The sequence below is a fragment of the Halteromyces radiatus genome (genome assembly GCF_025201355.1).
Source record: "Halteromyces radiatus strain CBS 162.75 chromosome Unknown BX664scaffold_2, whole genome shotgun sequence".
NCBI lineage: Eukaryota > Fungi > Mucoromycota > Mucoromycetes > Mucorales > Cunninghamellaceae > Halteromyces > Halteromyces radiatus.
This window is the reverse complement of record NW_026251688.1, coordinates 3,127,667-3,145,604: the sequence shown is the minus strand read 5'-3', so window position 1 is coordinate 3,145,604 and position 17,938 is coordinate 3,127,667. Positions and strand designations below refer to the sequence as shown.

Here is a 17,938-nt window from a genome sequence, read left to right as displayed (position 1 = left end):
TACCAATATATTACATATTTCGTAAAGAAAAAAAAAAGACTTCTTTATGCATCCTGGTAAGACTGTCCAAATTGACGTGCATGACCTTAAACAGCCACAATTCTATGATTATGTCAGATATCGAACAAGTTTTTATTTTAAATGAAAGGTAAGAAGTGTAATATTTGTTTTATAATAGTTCAAGAGAAGTAAGAATAGTAAATGACAAAGTAGTCATCCATCATCCATCATCAACTAGAATCAATAAAAGACTGGATTAAATATAACAACGTTTATTTCAGACAAACAAAACAAACTGAAGAAATAAAATAATAATAGTATAAAATATATATTATGTGCATTTTTTAAAAAAAAAGGTATTTCGTGTTTTATTGGCTATTTTTTAGCTTGGGGGGTGAGAATAACAAACTGAGGGGGGTGAAAATAAGAATTCCCAAAAAAAAAAGCAGACATTGCTGTATTTCAATTTTTTTATTGAGCCAAAAAAAAAAAAAAAAATAGAAAGTGGCTGACAAAAGGGAGTGTCAATCAATGACATTATACACTTCCCAAGGATCACATTTCTCCCTACATCTTGGAACATCAATGCATCTAAAATTGACTGTTCATAATAACAAAGAATTTCAAGTGATGGAGTGCTCTTGTAGATAATGAGAATGGACATGACTCAACTGTACTTTTCAATTCATGCAAAAAGAGTTCATAGTCCGCAAGATATTTATTTATATATATATTGACAATAGTAAACAGTAGTAGAGGATAATAAAAAAATGGAGAGAGAGAGAGTGTATGTGTGTATCTGTGTGTGAATGTGTGTGGATTAACTATCATAGGGAAGAATGATGATGGTAAACTAAGATAGAAACAGATGAAGGGGAAATAAACAATACAAAAAAAAGAAAAAGAGATATAAAGGTAACAGAAAAAAGTTCAAAACTCTTTGTCTACTTGAGAGGAACAAAACGGGAAGAATGAGTGGCACCAATACCAGGACGACCGTGACGAACAGGTTTGTAGGTAATACTATCCATGACAAAAGATGTTAGTATCTGTTTTTTTTTTATTATTATCTATCACTTACGAGAATTCACCAAGATAATGACCGACCATTTCAGGACGAATTTCCACTTGATTAAAGGTCTTGCCGTTGTACACACCAACAATAGAACCAATCATTTCAGGGACAATAATCATGTTACGCAAATGAGTTTTCACGGTAGCAGGTTTTTCACCAGAAGGAGCTTCGGTCTTGGCCTTGCGAAGTTTCTTGATGAGACCCATGGGCTTACGTTTCAAACCACGTTGGAACCGTCTACGGGCTCGACAGTGAACGAGGTCCATAAATTGTTCAGAAGATAAATCTAACAATTGGTCCAAATCAACACCTCGATAGCTAAATTTACGGAATGTACGTTTGCGTTGTGTTTGTTGAGCGTCAGACTATATAAAAGAAGAAAAAAAAAGAATAAAGTCAATTGAATTGTCCATCGGTTCTCATCTATTGAATGCACTGAATAATACATATGTCCTTCCGTGTTTATCCATCTATCCATCCATCCATCCATCCATCCATGTTGTTCCTTTTTCTTGTCGAATATCTTTTTTTTTTTTTGTAAGTTCGTCTATTGCTCTTCTTTTGATTGTACATACCATTTTTGTAGAATATGTAGCGTCAAGCCAAAAAGGAAAAAAAAAAAAAGGATTCCCCACGAAAAGGGTGTCTGTCACCTTCGAGTCGGATGATTAAAATACCGCTTTGAATCATTCTCATTTCTTTTTCTTTTACTTTTCTTTTTTCTTTTTTTTTTTTTTTTTCTGCACTACTATTTTATATTGAAAAAACAAACAAATACCATGGTAAGAAAAGAGAGGTCATTAAAAGAGTTCATTCAAATTATATATAGATCTTAATATATAATTGTTTATTTATTTAATGATTCATGGTTTTTAGGCACCAAATACCCCATCGCGACCTACGTATATTCGCGTTAAACGTGACAAGACGATTGTCTTTTTATGTATCAAGCTTGACGACACCATCCTCAATATTAAAGAAAAACTAGTAACAGCCATGTCAATATCAAAACCTGTGGAAGACTTGCGTTTATATCTCGATACAACTTCCGAACATCAAACACTCACTGGCCGGGTATTAGAAGATCATCAAACAGCAAAATCTGCAGAACTTGTCAACGATGCTTTAGTTTACCTTGTGTATTTTGATCACAATTTGGGTAATTTCAAAAAAAGAAAAAAGTTCAATATATTCATAGGATTGATTTGATCTTCTTTTATATATATATAAATATAGGTAAATGGGAAGATATTCATGTAGTAGAATATGAATCCTTGGATGATGAAATAGAAGAAGATACTACGGACTTGACAGATGAATCTACAAAGAAGAAGGAAAAAGGAAAAGGACGTGCATAACATCCGGGCTTTTTTTTTGACCCATATCTCTCCATATCATATCATAGTTTAGATTAGTTTAGGTCTATCAATATTATACAAATAATATAAAATTTTGAACAATTTTTACAATTTTTTTATTTTTATTTTACAACTATGTTTTACATGGTTAACATCTTTTCATCTTTATTTTCCTAGCTGGTTTAAAGAAGTCCAATCAAAACGAGAAGCGGACATCAAAAGAGGAAACCCTTCCCAAAATGATTTTCTTATTTATTAGTTTTTTTTTATTTTTCTCTTTCTCTCTTTCTTCCCACTATTTTTTTTTCTTTACTTTTTTAGATTCCTTTCTTTCCATGGAAACCATTAGTAATAACAAGAATAACAATCAGTCCTTCTCTAAATACATCTCTACAAAGATATATCAATATGAACTTCAAACCGCTATATACATGTTAGAACCTTGGGAAAAAGCCTTATTCAGTAAGTATTTTTTTTTTTTTTTTTTTTTTTTTTTGTAAAGGACTAATAATAACTCTTTTTCTTTTTGTATCCATTTCTTTAGATACTATTATGATTAGCATTGTATCATTATCCGTTGTGACCATGTATCAATATACGCCTGTTGTTTTCAACAAGTTGTTGACCTAATCTTCACTAGTCGAATATCATCTTTTATATATATATATTTACAGATTCCCCCTTACATCTTCTTCCTTTATCCTTGGTCTTATTTAATAGTCATGTCTCTTCCTCTACTTCTTAGTTAATTTCCATATATACATATATTTTTACTAATGCATATAGTTTTTTTTTTTTTCGTCAATCTATCTAATAAATTGATACTTCTTTATCCTATCATATGATTCAAATGCTTAGCTTATTTTTACGGTTCCCGAAAAAGAAAAAATTGCTGCGTTGTAATCCGAACTGATACCGTTCACTGTCAGTTTATAATGTCGTATATTCTCTAAACCAAATGAATGATTTTCAATCCTTTTTTTTTTCTTCATGCATGTAATATATTATCTTATTATGAAAAATCCATCAATAGTGTATTCTGTAGTTTATATCGTTTGAATTGAGACAAAAAAAAAAATTAGGAACTCAGTTTTTCGAACGAATTTTTCTTCTTACTCTTTCTTTTTTCCCTTAGAAAAAAAAATATAGTCTCAAAGGTAAATCCATCCATCCATCCATCCATCCATCCAGTATCAATTACATAATATGCATCATATACTCATACGTTTATTTAAAAAAATATATATAGTTGCCAAACACAGAACCGAAGAACCATGTCTGCTGAGGAAGAAGTGATCATTTTGAACCAAGACACCATGACAGTGGAACAAGCATTGGAAGATGTTTTGCGCCGCGCTCTTGTTCATGATGGTCTTGCTCGCGGCTTGAGGGAGGCTGTCAAGGCTCTGGATAGACGACAAGCACATCTCGCCGTGCTCAACGAATCCTGTACGGAATCCGAGTACGTCAAGTTGGTCGAAGCTCTTTGCGCCGAACACAATATTAATCTCATCAAGGTCGCCGACGGAAAACAATTAGGTGAATGGGCTGGATTATGCAAAATCGATCGTGATGGTAACCCTCGCAAGGTTGTTGCCTGTTCCTGTCTCGCTGTCACTAACTACGGTGAAGAATCTGAAGCTATGAACGTTTTATTGGATTGTAAGTGAAAATAATCAACGAACTTATTGATCTTACTTTTTTTTTTTCATGCATACATTTTAGACTTCAAATCCAAGTAGGATGATTTTCCCTAACCTTAGATTGTACTCGTTTAGATGTAGATTATTATCATTATTGTTGTTTTGGTATCAATAAAGTCTATCGATACAATTTGTTTAAATGACATTTGATGCTTTTGGTTTTATTATTGAATCTATTATTCTATTGTCTTGAAATTGGTCCTTGTATGTGATGATAATAATGGTTCATGGATGTTGACAGTGATGATGATTAAGTAATGAATGGTTGAATGTTTGATAATGCATGAATAAATGATAATGCTTGCATGATTGATGATGATGATGGTTGAATAAAGACGGATGATCAAGTGATAATGAATACTAGATGATCATTGAACCTTTTTTTTTTTTTTTTTTTTTTTTTGCTTCAATGCACATATAAAGTAAATGGCCAATTTCCTTTTTGAAAAAATGATCATAGATTTATTATAAAAACACAAGGAATAAATACTACACTAGCATAACTAATTTAGATGAAACCAATACGGTTAGCAATATCAAGAGCATCCACATCAGCAGTCAAACGGACGTAAGCCTTCTTGGTACCATCAGGTCTGTATATATATAAAAAAAAAAGATGCCATTAATATCATCCATAGTTTTAATTTCATATTTCTTACCGGATCAAAGTGTTGATCTTGAGAGCTTCTACATCATAGAGCTTCTTGACAGCAAGCTTGATTTGGTTCTTGTTGGCCTTAACGTCGACAATGAAAGTCAAAGTGTTGTGGTCTTCAATCTTCTTCATAGAGGTTTCAGTGTTCAAGGGTTGACGGATGACTCGATATTGGTCCATACGAGGCAAATGAGGAACAGACTTGCGAGTATACTTGGGAGTGCGGCTTAACTTCAAAGTCTTGGGAATGTTGAAGCGAGTAGAAGTGCGGATCTTGCGCACGGTCTTGCCATGGACACCCTTAAGAGCAGCTTTCTTGGCAGCTTGAGCCTTGTTAGTAGCTATCATGTATATAAAAAAAAATGTCAGTAATGATGTTATAATAGGCATCGAGAATAAGAATAAAAAAAAATATAGTCGCAGTCATCGTCATTCAATTCAACCCTATCTTAGTCCATTCCTGTCCAACATGTAGATGAATGTCGCACACCATCATGATTCATAGTTCCGATATCGATTTAAATGGTTGCTATTTTTTTCTGATGTATTAGGAAGGGAATAAGATGGATGGTTGAATTGATGAAGGATGATCAATGGATGGATGGATGGATGGATGATTAGGATGTACCTTGGTTGGCAGGCATAATCTATCGTCGACCACTTAAAAAAAAAAAAAAGGAAAGAATTCAATAAATTGTATCCCGCTATCAGTTTTACACGAGTGCAACCATTTCAACGGAACTCCTCCCCGTCCAAATTTCTCTTTTTGAATGACCGCGTTTTACAAAAACTTTTGATTTTTCTATAATTTAACGAGACGTTTTCAATGGTAATTGTATTTTGATACAATAATAAAAAAAAATAGTGATAGATGATATATACATATTTTATTAGCATTTTTATGGTATGATTGGAGATTAAAGCTTTAAAATATATTTGAAGATTTCTTTTTAGAGTGAGATGAGATGTTAGATGACCTTTTTTTATGCATTATCGATACTGTCTATCTTTGATCCACTAATAAAAGAAGTAATCACCTATAATATAAACATCTTTTGTTAATGGTGCTTATACGGTACGAATAATGAATTTAAGCTTAAAAGTGGGATACCCATTTCTCTCTCTCTTTTTTTTTTTTTTTTTTTTTTTTTGAAAATTTGAATTTTACAGCCAAAAAATTTCAATTTCCCAGCCAAATTTTAGCTGTAAAGTTGGATCGTCAGGGGGTCATCAGGCAATTTCTCGAAAAATCGATGAAATTATTTTGATGTTCATTGCACATAAGGCAACTGATAAAATAGGATCAGGTGAGATTAGATTATTCTTTTTTTTTTTGCAGAGGAGCCCAACAGTGATATTTTCATTCGATGATTATGATTTTGCACTGCATATCATTTATCATTCGATTAAAAAACTCAAGACAACCGATAAAATACTATTAGGCAGTCTTAGGTTGTACTTTTCGAAAAAGAATCGAAAGATTGTATTTTTTTTTTTTATTGCATGGTAATCATTTCTGGGATGATGGATGATCATCAATATTATATTTTTCCAATCACAATCATTATTGTACACCAGTAGTCGAAATGACACCTTATATGAAATAGAAACAATCAATCAAAAAAAAAAAAAAAAAAGACTAGTGTATTATTCCAAAGTACTTCTATTTATTTATTTTTTCGATATAAAATTAAAAACTACAATACAATATTTCACTAAAAAAAAAATCTAAACGAGTTAAACTATGTGTAAAAATGAGGGATAAGGAAATGATATATTTCAGTTGACTTTGATCAATTCAGGAGCACGTTGCCAAACACCACCAGCGACAGGAAGATAAGTAGAACCAGATAGGAAAAGATCGACTTCACGAGCACATTGACGACCTTCATTGATACCATGTACGATCAAAGATTGACCACGGCGACAATCACCAGCAGCGAACACACCATTAAGAGCAGTGGAATATTTACCCTTAGCAGTTTCAATATTTGTACGACCATCTTGCTTGAGTTGTAATTGTTTGGCAACTGCTTCTTCAGGACCCAAAAAGCCCATGGATAAGAGTACCAAATCGGCTTCAAAGAATTCTTCAGAACCTTCAATTTCCTTCATCGACCATCGACCAGCGTCATCCTTTGTCCATTCCACACGTACAGTCTTAATACCCTTGATATTTCCTTCACCATCATTGACGAATTCCTTGGAAAGAACACAGTATTCACGAGGATCATTACCAAAGTGAGCTTGGACTTCAGCATGACCATAATCTTGTTTCAAAATACGGGCAAATTGAGGCCATGGGTTGTCTTTAGCACGAGCTAAAGGAGGTTGGGGCAACAATTCAAAATTGACAACTGACTTGCATCCATGACGAACAGAAGTACCAATACAATCATTACCAGTATCACCACCACCAATCACAATCACATTCTTGCCTTTAGCACTCAAGTATTGACCATCCTTGAGTTGACTATCCAAAAGAGACTTGGTATTGGCTTGTAAAAATTCCATAGCAAAATGAATACCATTGAGTTCACGACCAGGAATCTTGAGGTCACGAGGCCAAGTAGCACCAGTAGCGACAATCAAAGCATCATTGTCTTGACGAAGTTTTGTAGCATCGACATCCACACCCACATTAGCATTGGTAACAAAGTTAATACCTTCAGCAGCCAAAAGGTCAATACGACGTTGTACAATCTTCTTGTCGAGTTTCATATTGGGAATACCATACATCAACAAACCACCAATTCGGTCATTACGATCATAGACAGTGACCAAATGGCCAGCCTTATTGAGTTGATCAGCAGCACTAAGACCAGCAGGACCAGATCCAATCACAGCCACCTTCTTACCAGTACGATAAGCAGGAACACGAGGAACAATCCATCCTTCTTCGAAACCACGATCAATGATAGCACATTCGATACTCTTGATGGCGACAGGAGGTTCATTAATACCAGCAACACAGGCATTTTCACAAGGAGCAGGGCACCTATAAGAAAAAAAAAAAAAAAGTGAGTATAATAGCTTTTTTTTTTTTTTTTAATAAAAACTTACACACGACCTGTGAATTCAGGGAAATTATTGGTCATCATCAAACGATCTAAAGCTTCCTTCCAATTATCCTTGAAGATCAATTCGTTCCACTTGGGGATAATGTTACCAATGGGACAACCAGTATCGGATTGACAGAAAGGTACACCACAGTCCATACATCTTGCAGCTTGTTGATGTAATTGAGGTCGAGTAAGACGATGATTGATTTCATCCCAATCAGCAGTACGTTTCTTTGCATTACGATAGCCGTCAGTTCTACGTTTGTATTTCATGAAACCACGCAATTTATCGAGCTTAGCACGGCGTTCCAAAATGGTCTTTTCATCCATGATACTGTCTTCCAAATCTTCTAATTGAGGTTCATCCTTTTTATGTTCACAGACAGGAGATTCAGCAGGCATGATAGCAGCAGCAGTTTCTAACTTTCCAAGACGTTCCTTCATCAATAATTCCTTGAATTCAGTGGGCATGACCATAACAAACTTGGGTAAATATTCGTTGAAGTTTTGCAAGATACGATCAGCAATGGCCGATCCAGTGTAGTGGCGATGATCTTCGATAAGGTTACGTAATTCATTGGTGCGTTCATCATCATTGACAGTTTCCAATTCAACCATTTCAGTGTTAACACGAGACTTGAATTGACCATCGACATCCAAAACATAGGCAATACCACCAGACATACCAGCAGCAAAGTTGCGACCAGTGCTACCCAAGATAACAGCACGACCACCAGTCATATATTCACAACCATGATCACCAACACCTTCACAAACAGCATAGGCACCAGAGTTTCGGACACAGAAACGTTCAGCGGCAATACCACGGAAATAAGCACGACCAGATGTAGCACCGTAAAGACATACATTGCCAACAATCATGTTATCTTCAGACTTGAATACAGCGTTCTTAGGAGGATAAATAGCGATTTTACCACCTGAAAGACCCTTACCAACATAATCATTAGAGTCGCCTTCCAATTCAAAGAAGATACCAGGAGCAAGGAAAGCACCAAGTGATTGACCGGCAGAACCAGTCATCTTGACATGGATGGTATCAGCAGGCAAACCATCTTCACCATGACGTTTGGAGACATGATAAGAGAGTGTAGTACCAAGAGCTCGATCAGTATTGCAGACTTGAGTTTCAATAGTAACAGGTTCTTTATTGGTCAAGGCAGGTTCGGATTCATCAACCAAGTAATTGTCCAATCGTAAATGCAAGTTATGCTTTTGTTTGGTGACACAGTAAGAAGCAACGCCAGGACGTAAAGAAGCAGCAGGAGTAAGAATAGGAGACAAATCCAAATTGGTAGTCTTGAAAGTACGAAGAGATTCATTGACCTTCAAAAGTTCGGCATGACCCACCATTTCATTAACAGTACGGAAACCAAGCTTGGCCATGTAACTACGCATTTCTTCGGCGAGGTAATAGAAGAAGTTAACAACATGTTCAGGGGAACCTTCAAATTTCTTGCGTAATTCAGGATCTTGAGTGGCAATACCAACTGGACATGTATTCTATCAAATAAAAAAAAAAATAAGAACCTTGTTTCAAAAAAAAAAAAAAAAAAAAAAAAAAAAAAAAAAAAAACTTACCAAATGACATTTACGCATCATTGTACAACCAAGGGCGATCAAAGGAGTAGTGGCGAAACCCCATTCTTCAGCACCAAGTAAACAAGCAATAGCGATATCACGACCAGTCTTGATTTGACCATCAGTTTGAACAATCACGCGACCACGAAGATCATTGAGGACTAATGTTTGATGTGTTTCAGCAAGACCCAATTCCCAAGGTAAACCAGCATATTTGATACCAGTCCATCGAGAAGCACCAGTACCACCATCATGACCAGAAATCAAGATATGATCAGCACGAGCCTTGGCGACACCAGATGCAACAATACCTACACCCACTTCAGAAACAAGTTTGACAGACACACGAGAGCGAGGATTGGCACATTTAAGATCGTAAATAAGTTGCTTGAGATCTTCAATGGAGTAAATATCATGATGAGGAGGAGGAGAGATAAGACCAATACCAGGAGTAGTTTTTCGAGTAGAGGCAATTTCTTCTGAAACCTTACCACCAGCCAATTCACCACCTTCACCAGGTTTAGCACCTTGAGCCATTTTGATTTGAAGTTCATCAGAGTCAGCTAAATAGTAGGATGTCACACCAAAACGACCAGATGCCACTTGTTTGATAGCAGATCGCAGGTTGTCACCATTTTCACGTACAATAGATCTTTCAGGTTTTTCACCACCTTCACCAGTATTAGACTTGCCACCCAATTGATTCATAGCAATGGCCAAGGAACTGTGAGCTTCCATAGAGATAGAACCATAAGACATAGCACCAGTAACAAATCTTTTGACAATCTTGTCCCAGGATTCAACTTGTTCGATAGGGATAGGCTTGTTTTGTGTATAATCAAAGTCGAGCATACCACGAAGTGTACATTTCTTGATGGCTTCATAAGAGTGACGAGAGTAAGCATCATAGGAGTTTTGATTCTTGGCACGGACAGCATCTTGCAAGTTGGCAATAGTAGCAGGTTCAGCAATATGAGGTTCACCACCATCACGCCAATGATATTCACCAGATTCAGGAAGAGCCACAGGACCAACAGAGTTGCGAGAAGGATAAGCATGTTCGTGTAAAGTCAAGGCATCCAAGGCAAAGATATCAAAAGTGACACCTTTAATACGAGAGGCAGTACCGGCGAAACAACGAGAGATAACAGATTCATCCACACCAAGAGCTTCAAAGATTTGAGCACCCTTATAGGAGGCCAAAGTAGAGATACCCATCTTAGACATGACTTTCATAATACCATTGTCGATACCCTTCTTGTAGTTGTAAATTAATTTGTCGGCAGTCAAATCATCACGAACAGCTTTTTCACGAACCAACTTCATCATAGCTTCCATAGCAAGATAAGGACAAACAGCATCAGCACCATAACCCAAGAGAACACAGAAGTGATGAACTTCACGAGCTTCAGCAGTTTCCACCATGAGTGCAATACGAGAACGTTGTTTGTTTCGAACCAAATGATGATGAACACCACCAACAGCAATCAAAGAAGAAATGGCAACGCGTTCGGCATTAATACCACGATCAGAAAGAACCACAACCTTGTAACCTTGTTCAATAGATTGACTGACTTGAGTACAAATACGTTCGAGAGCTTGTACATAGCCTTGGACACCTTCAGATTTGGCAAAAGTGATATCAATAGTGGCGACTTTCCAATCAGGATAGATAGTTGACATGTTCTTGACAGCAGCTAGTTCTTCCATGGACAAGATAGGAGAAGGTAAAGTGATTTTATGAGCTTGAGTTTCATCGATTTCCAAAATATTTCCTTCTGGTCCCACATAACATTCTAAAGACATGACGATTTCTTCACGGATAGGATCAATAGGAGGATTGGTGACTTGAGCAAAAAGTTCACGGAAGTATTCATAAACAAGACGAGGTTGTTCAGCCAAGCATGCCAAAGCAGTATCGTTACCCATAGATCCAAGAGGTTCTTTTCCAGTGGAAGCCAAAGGAAGCATAATCAAATTGAGTTGTTCCAAAGTATAACCAAATGCACGAAGACGAGGATCAGCACTGACGGTGGTATCATCCAAAGTGGGTTGGTAAGAAGCATGAGCTTTTTCAACAATGTTAGATAAATGAATCTTTTGTTTCTTGAGCCATTCAGAGAAGTTGCGTTTGGAAGCAGTTTGAATCTTGAGTTGTTTGTCATCCACTAATTTGCCTTCCAGAGTATCAACCAAAAGCATACGACCAGGTTGAAGACGACCTTTTTTGACGATGGTATCAGGATCAACAAAAACAGTTCCAACTTCAGAAGCACAAATCATAATATCATCAGAAGTCAAATAATAACGACAAGGACGTAAACCGTTTCTATCCAAAGAAGCACCACAATATCGACCATCAGAGAAAGTAAATAATGCAGGACCATCCCAAGGTTCCATAAGACTAGCAGCCCATTGATAGAATGCTTTCATTTCAGGACTCATGGAGGTATTATTTTGCCAAGCTTCAGGAATCATCATCATAATAGCTTCAGGAAGAGTGAGGACACCATTAACAACCAAAAGTTCTAATACATTGTCGAAAGCAGCAGAATCAGAACCACCTTCTTCAATAATGGGATATAACAAGTCGAGTTCATCACCAAAAGTATCAGATTTCATGACACCTTCACGAGAGCGCATCCAGTTCTTGTTTCCACGTAAAGTATTGATTTCACCTAATCATTGTCACAAGAGATGATAAAAAAAAAAAAAAAAAAAAAAAAGAAAAAGAAAGTTTAGTAACAAAAAAAAAAAAAATACATAAATATCTATTTCTGAGATTGAATTTTTACCATTGTGAGCACACCAACGCATGGGTTGAGCACGATCCCATGAAGGAAAAGTATTGGTAGAGAAACGAGAGTGAACCAAGGCAAAATGAGTAGTATATTGAACATTATTTAAATCATGGAAGTATTGATAAACTTGCTTGGGAGTAAGTTGACCTTTGTAAACAATGTTTTTGTTGGATAAAGAGCATACATAGAACCATTTCTTCATAGTGAGAGTGTGAGTAGCATGTTTGCGAAGGACATATAATTGACGTTCAAAATATTGTTCATCAAAAGGAGTTTCTTGATCTGCCAAAACGACAAAAGGTTGTACAATAGCTGGTTCCTTTGATTTTGCAGCAGGACCAATAATAGTGGAATCACGAGGAACATCACGCCAACCGAGAACTTTGAGATGAAGAGCAGTAGCCATATCTTCGAATACCTGTTTGCTTTCCTTGACTGATTCAATATCACCTTTCATGAATAAATTACCCACAGCATAGTGTCCTTCTACTGGTAATTGGATTCCAAGTTCACGACTAGTTTCGTTGACAAAGAATTGATGAGGAATGCCTGTCATGACGCCTGCGCCATCCCCATCACGAATATCTGCACCACTGGCACCTCGATGGGTCATATTGCAAAGCTATTAAAAATAAAGATATGAAAAAAATGAGTATTTGTTGATGAAGAAGATGATGGTGATGATGATGATACAATAGTGATAATAATAATAATGATGATGATGATGAAAGAAGATCCTCTTTTTTTTGTTAAAAAAAAAACTTACAATAGAGCTTGCATCACTCAAGATCTTGTGAGATCGTTGACCCTTGACATGTACCATAAAACCAACACCACAGGCATCCTTTTCAAGTTCAGGATTGTAAAGACCTTGAGCAACAGGAATTGATTGTGCCCAAGATTTATTTTCCATTGACATTATTGAATATAAGAGAAAAAGAATAGAGTTTTGAGTTGTAGTAGAAAATATATATACAAGGAAGATTCAATAAAAAAAAAAAGTGTTGTATGTAGACAAAATATAGAATAAAAATAAGGTGACTATGTATAAAGAGTGGGGGATATTTGAAATATATAAACAATATTTCTTTATAGACAATAAAAATGGAGCAAAAAAAAAAAAAAAAAAAAAAAAAAAAGAAAAGAAAAAAAGAAAAGAAAAAAAAGAAAAAAAAAGGGAATCAATTTTTAATAATTTATACCAAGGGATCAAAAAATCTTTGAATGCTGATGGGAACGGTGTTTGAATATGATGGGATGCTTTTTTTTTTCTTATCTCATGAAATGGATGGACCAATGAAATATCTTGATTTTAAAGAAGAAACATGTTCCTTTCAACTTGTCGGATTCAAGGTCATGTGCTTTTTTTTATTATTTTATTTAATTGATAGTTTTTTTTTTTTTGTTTCTATGATAGACAATATTATGATGATTCCCCTTTTTTATTATAATTATCATTGAGAAGTGATTATTTCTTTTAATTAGATGATAAGTATTTATTACTTTAATCATCATATTATAACTCTTATTTTATCTTTGTTTAATATTTTTTTGGGGACAATCTCATCTGATGGAGAGAAAAAAAAAGAAGCACAGACTGAGTGAAAGTCAAAAACGAGATCAATAGGATGAATTTCTTGTGTCAGAGTGGACATCCCGTTATCTTATCACTCTTGCCTTCCGAACAATTGAACATCTTTAATCTCCGAGACTTTTCTACTATTTTTTTTTTTTTGTTGACTTGAACCCTGTGATTTCTTCTTAAATATGGCTATATATATATAATGTATTACGTTCTTGAAATGATTCAAAAGTTTGATTTATTATGTTTTAAAACTTTCAAGAATAATAATGATGACGATATACATATCATCATATTTAATTGTTAAAGATAAAAAAAAAAAAAGAGACTTTCCTTTTTTGGGTCATCACCCAAGTGAAAAAAAAAAAAAAAAAAGGTGTAGATCGGATTAACCAAAAGGAAAATGATTATCACATCAAAAAAAAAAAAAAAGAGAGATGGAGAATATGTAGGGTGTAAAATGAATATACTAATTAACAATCGAAAAGCAACGAAAAGGACCTGATGTTAGCAACCAATCAAAGGCCAGGAATCCATCTTTATTTTCAAATGCAACCAAACTTGGATACTTTCTTATCATTTTCACTCCAGCAAAAAAAAAAGAATGAGATTATAAGGAGGGGTAAACCTTAAAAAAACGATCATTTTCTTTTCGGACATCTACGGAAATCTTGATGATGATGATGATTCTGCCTAATTTTTTTTTATCTAAATTATCAATTGATGGGCAAAAAAAAAAAAAATTCCTGGTTGTATTATTTAGATTATCTTCGGATTTCATAATATTTAAATACGTCATTAAAACACTATGATTTTCGTTGGATGTTTTTTTTAGTTCTATTTACAGTCATTATCATTGTTATCATCATCAGTCGAACACCTTTTTATCTTGATGTTTCGTGTCTAATTATCATCATGTGTTATGAAAGAAAGAGAACGGTATATTTGAGCAGCATTATTCGAAGCCAGACGAGATTCATGCTCTCACATGTCAGTGGTTATCTACAGTTGTAAACTTTAATTTTCACACTTTAAACTCCAAACACAAAAAAAAAAAAGATATTCCTAATTTGGAATATCTTATTCCTTGTTGCCATTGGTGATGGTAAAAGAACAAAAAAAAAACACTATTTCTTCATGCTCATAACATAATGAAATACTTGGTCAATTGACTCTTTCTTTTATAAACAAATATTCTTTGTTACAAAGTAATTACACAAACATCAATTGATCATTCATCAAAAGTTAAAAAAGGAACGGTAGCATGATCACCCATCAGAGATAACGTTTTTAAGTGATACAGACATGCTTGTGTAATCAACGGGAAACTTAAGTCACGACGCGTATAAACTGACAGAAAAAAACCAAAAAAAAAGAGAGATACTGATAAGAGATGTTATCACTTTATAAAACCCAAACTGCTTTACATCCTTTTTTATTTTTCCTTTTTTCTTTTTTTCATCTGGTTTCAAAAATGACTGGATCCTCTATTCCATACAATATTATATCCGAATTTTTCAATGAAATGTAAAAAATAAGTGTTTTTTTTATTACATTTGTGTATATGATTCAAAAAAAAAAAGGTAACAAAAAGATAGATAGGTGTATAAAGAGCAGGATATAATAATATAAGATGGGGCTCAAAAAAAAAAAAACTAAAATTACATATCATCCAGTAATGAGATTTCATCCAATGGAAAAGCCTATGATTTAGAACAACAAAAAAAAAAAAAAAAAAAAAAAAAAAAAAAAAAAAGAGCATTAATAAGATGCTGATTTCAAAATCATTTTCTTTTTTTCTTTTTTCTTTCCTTTACCTGTTCCGAAGTTGCACTACTTATGTTTTCATCAGTAATAGTCAAAGCTCCATTCAAAGGGGTCTCATGGCTTTCGCCGGGAATCTTGATGGAGGAAGGTCGTTGATTAGGAGAAATTTCAATAAATTGTTCTGTTTCATCTGTTGAAGTATGAAATGTGGTGGATCTAGTAGTAGTAGTAGTAGATGATGTTGATGATGATGATGATGGTGATAGTGATGTTTTCATTGATAATGTCGATGTATTGATTTCAAGACACTGAGTTGCATCTTCTTCTTGCTGTTGTTGTTGCCGTTGTAGTTCTATTCGTTGAATCATATTAGTCGTACATACTGCAGCAATGTCATTTTGTAAGTCAGACAATTCCCGGTCGTTGTTCTGTAATGAAAGTAGTATTAAAAAAAATCAAAAGTTTTTTTTTTTAAACTTACAGGCACACTAATATCCAAAAACGTGAGCGTATTGTTCATTTTAATAGAGATGGCCAAAGCTAATACACCAGCTAAAGAAATAGAAGGGTTTTCAGAAAGATCTAATCTCGTCAAGGTGGCATTCATTGGTAAAACTTCAGCAAGAGTGATAGCTGCAGTCGCATCCAAATCTGTGTTGATCAATAAAAGTTCCTGTAATGTATCATTCCGTAAAAGTGCAGTTTTCAAAGCATGGATCTAATAACAAAAAAAAAAAAAAAAAAGATGAGTTTCATCTTGTCAATTTGTATTAAAAAAAGAAACAAACTTCTTTTTTGAGAATCACTTGCCCCTTCATCCGAACCATGCATAATTAGATTTCCAGAAAGATCCAAACTTGTCAGCTGCTGATTTGTGTACTTTATAAAAAGAAGAAAGAAAAAAAATTATTAAAAAATAAAACCTTAAATATATATAAATATTTGAACTTACCAAAGCATCTGCTATCATTTCACATCCACTAGAATATATCTGACAATTGGCAAGAGATAGATAAAGTAAAGTTCGATTACTATATAAGGCTTGACATAATGGTCCAATAGCAATATCTTGTAATGCATTTCCAGTAAGATCCAATCGTTGTAATCCCCCAGTTGATGCTGTTGTTCTTATTGCTGAGTAATTTTTTCCTTCTACTGTTTCATCATCATTATCCAAATACATGTCCATAGTTTGATGTTCATTCAATATAAGAGTAGCTAACCATTGGGAAGAATTAGATGAAAGTCGATTATAGCGTAATGATAGAGAGGTCAATGAAGGAGATCGACATACACCAGGTGCCAATATTTCTAAATGAGTTGATTTCAGAGCGCATTGATCCAAATGGAGATACTGTAAAGATGTGGAATATAAAAGAGCTCGAGACAAATAATGAGTAGCACGTCGGTCAGGTGAGGATTTTGAAATATCTAATGACCGGATTTGTCTTGACTACAATATATATATATAAAAAATGAATTTTCTTTTAAATCATCTCATCCTTATTTATTACCTCCATAATATAGATAGATATAAATTTGAAACCTTTTGCCTTGAAAGAGTTTTGGGATAAGTCCAATTCTGTCAAACGATCACTCATTAGAATACTATTCAATAAAACACCAATACTCTATATAAAAATATAAAAATTGAGATAAATAATAATAAAAATAGTGAATCTTTTTTTTTTTTTTTTACATCATCTTCTAGGCCACAATTTGATAATCGAAGAATTCGTAGTCCAAAATCCAATAACAGTATATCAGCAAGTGGTCCAACCAAAGAACGATTAATAGTATGATTACTCAAATCAATAGTAGTCAAAGGCGTAAAACTAATATATAATATATAAATAAATAATAAATAAATAAATAAATTTTATTTTATTTTATTTTACCTATGTGTTTGTAATATTTCCATAAAAAAAGGCCATTCTTTTTCTTCTCGTAAACGACAAGCCCTTTCATAACAGTGAGGTAAGAATGGAGTTTCCAAATCAGATGATAATTGTTTATTATCGTTTTCTTCTTCGTCAAATGTATGTTCTGTTGTTAAGTGACCCATAGAAAAACTTACTCGTTTCAAATCTTGTCTTTGTAATTGAAAATGAGTATCGTCTTGTTGAGATAACTTGGATTGGATACGAGATAACCATGATGATGAATTATTATTATTATTATTATTGTTAGTTGTAGGTTTTCTTAATATACTTTTTTTATTCTTTGTATTTTCCATTATAATACAAAGTAATAATAGTAATAATAAAATAAGAAGAAAAAGAAGTTTGTACAATGGGTTCCCCCCACCAAAAGAAAGTAAAAAAAAAAAAAAAAAA

The 17,938-nt window shown here is 34.1% G+C and overlaps 7 protein-coding genes across 7 annotated transcripts; 3 read left to right on the top strand and 4 right to left on the bottom strand.

Annotated features, from left to right (window-relative positions):
* Positions 1 to 944: 944 nt before the first annotated feature.
* BX664DRAFT_347314 (putative ribosomal protein S15) lies at positions 945 to 1,523 on the bottom strand (the record flags this gene model as incomplete). The annotated part of the gene is made up of 3 exons (XM_051547543.1): positions 945 to 1,023; positions 1,082 to 1,440; positions 1,512 to 1,523. The coding sequence occupies 3 exons, from the start codon at positions 1,521 to 1,523 to the stop codon at positions 945 to 947; spliced, it is 450 nt and encodes a 149-aa protein (XP_051403558.1).
* Positions 1,524 to 1,815: 292 nt separating this feature from the next.
* Positions 1,816 to 2,548, top strand: BX664DRAFT_292804 (uncharacterized protein). The gene is made up of 3 exons (XM_051542007.1): positions 1,816 to 1,857; positions 1,952 to 2,234; positions 2,312 to 2,548. Exons 1-3 carry the CDS (start codon positions 1,855 to 1,857, stop codon positions 2,431 to 2,433), a joined length of 408 nt encoding a protein of 135 aa, XP_051403557.1. The 5' UTR covers positions 1,816 to 1,854; the 3' UTR covers positions 2,434 to 2,548.
* Positions 2,549 to 2,731: 183 nt separating this feature from the next.
* On the top strand, positions 2,732 to 3,273 carry BX664DRAFT_326121 (uncharacterized protein; the record flags this gene model as incomplete). Its single annotated transcript, XM_051544160.1, has 2 exons — positions 2,732 to 2,895; positions 2,978 to 3,273. Coding segments are annotated over exons 1-2 (208 nt in total), but the record flags the coding sequence as incomplete, so codon positions are not given.
* Positions 3,274 to 3,519: 246 nt separating this feature from the next.
* On the top strand, positions 3,520 to 4,281 carry BX664DRAFT_326118 (40S ribosomal protein S12). Its single transcript, XM_051544159.1, has 3 exons — positions 3,520 to 3,590; positions 3,683 to 4,095; positions 4,159 to 4,281. Exons 2-3 carry the CDS (start codon positions 3,708 to 3,710, stop codon positions 4,173 to 4,175), a joined length of 405 nt encoding a protein of 134 aa, XP_051403555.1. The 5' UTR covers positions 3,520 to 3,590; positions 3,683 to 3,707; the 3' UTR covers positions 4,176 to 4,281.
* A 361-nt stretch (positions 4,282 to 4,642) lies between these two features.
* On the bottom strand, positions 4,643 to 5,139 carry BX664DRAFT_326117 (ribosomal protein L23/L15e core domain-containing protein; the record flags this gene model as incomplete). The annotated part of the gene is made up of 2 exons (XM_051544158.1): positions 4,643 to 4,729; positions 4,796 to 5,139. 2 exons carry the CDS (start codon positions 5,137 to 5,139, stop codon positions 4,645 to 4,647), a joined length of 429 nt encoding a protein of 142 aa, XP_051403554.1.
* A 1,299-nt stretch (positions 5,140 to 6,438) lies between these two features.
* On the bottom strand, positions 6,439 to 13,377 carry BX664DRAFT_326115 (uncharacterized protein). Its single transcript, XM_051544157.1, has 5 exons — positions 13,020 to 13,377; positions 12,248 to 12,875; positions 9,453 to 12,130; positions 7,855 to 9,374; positions 6,439 to 7,789 (listed from the first exon to the last, which is right to left on the bottom strand). Exons 1-5 carry the CDS (start codon positions 13,170 to 13,172, stop codon positions 6,571 to 6,573), a joined length of 6,198 nt encoding a protein of 2,065 aa, XP_051403553.1. The 5' UTR covers positions 13,173 to 13,377; the 3' UTR covers positions 6,439 to 6,570.
* A 1,954-nt stretch (positions 13,378 to 15,331) lies between these two features.
* BX664DRAFT_326113 (uncharacterized protein) lies at positions 15,332 to 17,850 on the bottom strand. The gene is made up of 8 exons (XM_051544156.1): positions 17,501 to 17,850; positions 17,302 to 17,437; positions 17,117 to 17,233; positions 16,555 to 17,055; positions 16,413 to 16,481; positions 16,084 to 16,320; positions 15,653 to 16,030; positions 15,332 to 15,538 (listed from the first exon to the last, which is right to left on the bottom strand). Exons 1-8 carry the CDS (start codon positions 17,836 to 17,838, stop codon positions 15,497 to 15,499), a joined length of 1,818 nt encoding a protein of 605 aa, XP_051403552.1. The 5' UTR covers positions 17,839 to 17,850; the 3' UTR covers positions 15,332 to 15,496.
* Between the last annotated feature and the right edge of the window lie 88 nt (positions 17,851 to 17,938).

Bases quoted from the DNA above. Each gene is read 5' to 3' on its own strand.
- BX664DRAFT_292804 (XM_051542007.1), top strand. The intron at 2,235-2,311 runs GTAATTTCAAAA...ATATAAATATAG, and splicing joins GTATTTTGATCACAATTTGG to GTAAATGGGAAGATATTCAT.
- BX664DRAFT_326113 (XM_051544156.1), bottom strand. From the start codon at position 17,838: ATGGAAAATACAAAGAATAAAAAAAGTATATTAAGAAAACCTACAACT. The intron at 16,482-16,554 runs GTAAGTTCAAAT...CTTTTTATAAAG, and splicing joins AAATGATAGCAGATGCTTTG to TACACAAATCAGCAGCTGAC. The intron at 16,321-16,412 runs GCAAGTGATTCT...TTTTGTTATTAG, and splicing joins TGCATGGTTCGGATGAAGGG to ATCCATGCTTTGAAAACTGC.
- BX664DRAFT_326118 (XM_051544159.1), top strand. From the start codon at position 3,708: ATGTCTGCTGAGGAAGAAGTGATCATTTTGAACCAAGACACCATGACA.
- BX664DRAFT_326115 (XM_051544157.1), bottom strand. From the start codon at position 13,172: ATGTCAATGGAAAATAAATCTTGGGCACAATCAATTCCTGTTGCTCAA. The intron at 12,131-12,247 runs GTAAAAATTCAA...GACAATGATTAG, and splicing joins GCGTTGGTGTGCTCACAATG to GTGAAATCAATACTTTACGT. The intron at 7,790-7,854 runs GTAAGTTTTTAT...TTTTTCTTATAG, and splicing joins CCTGAATTCACAGGTCGTGT to GTGCCCTGCTCCTTGTGAAA.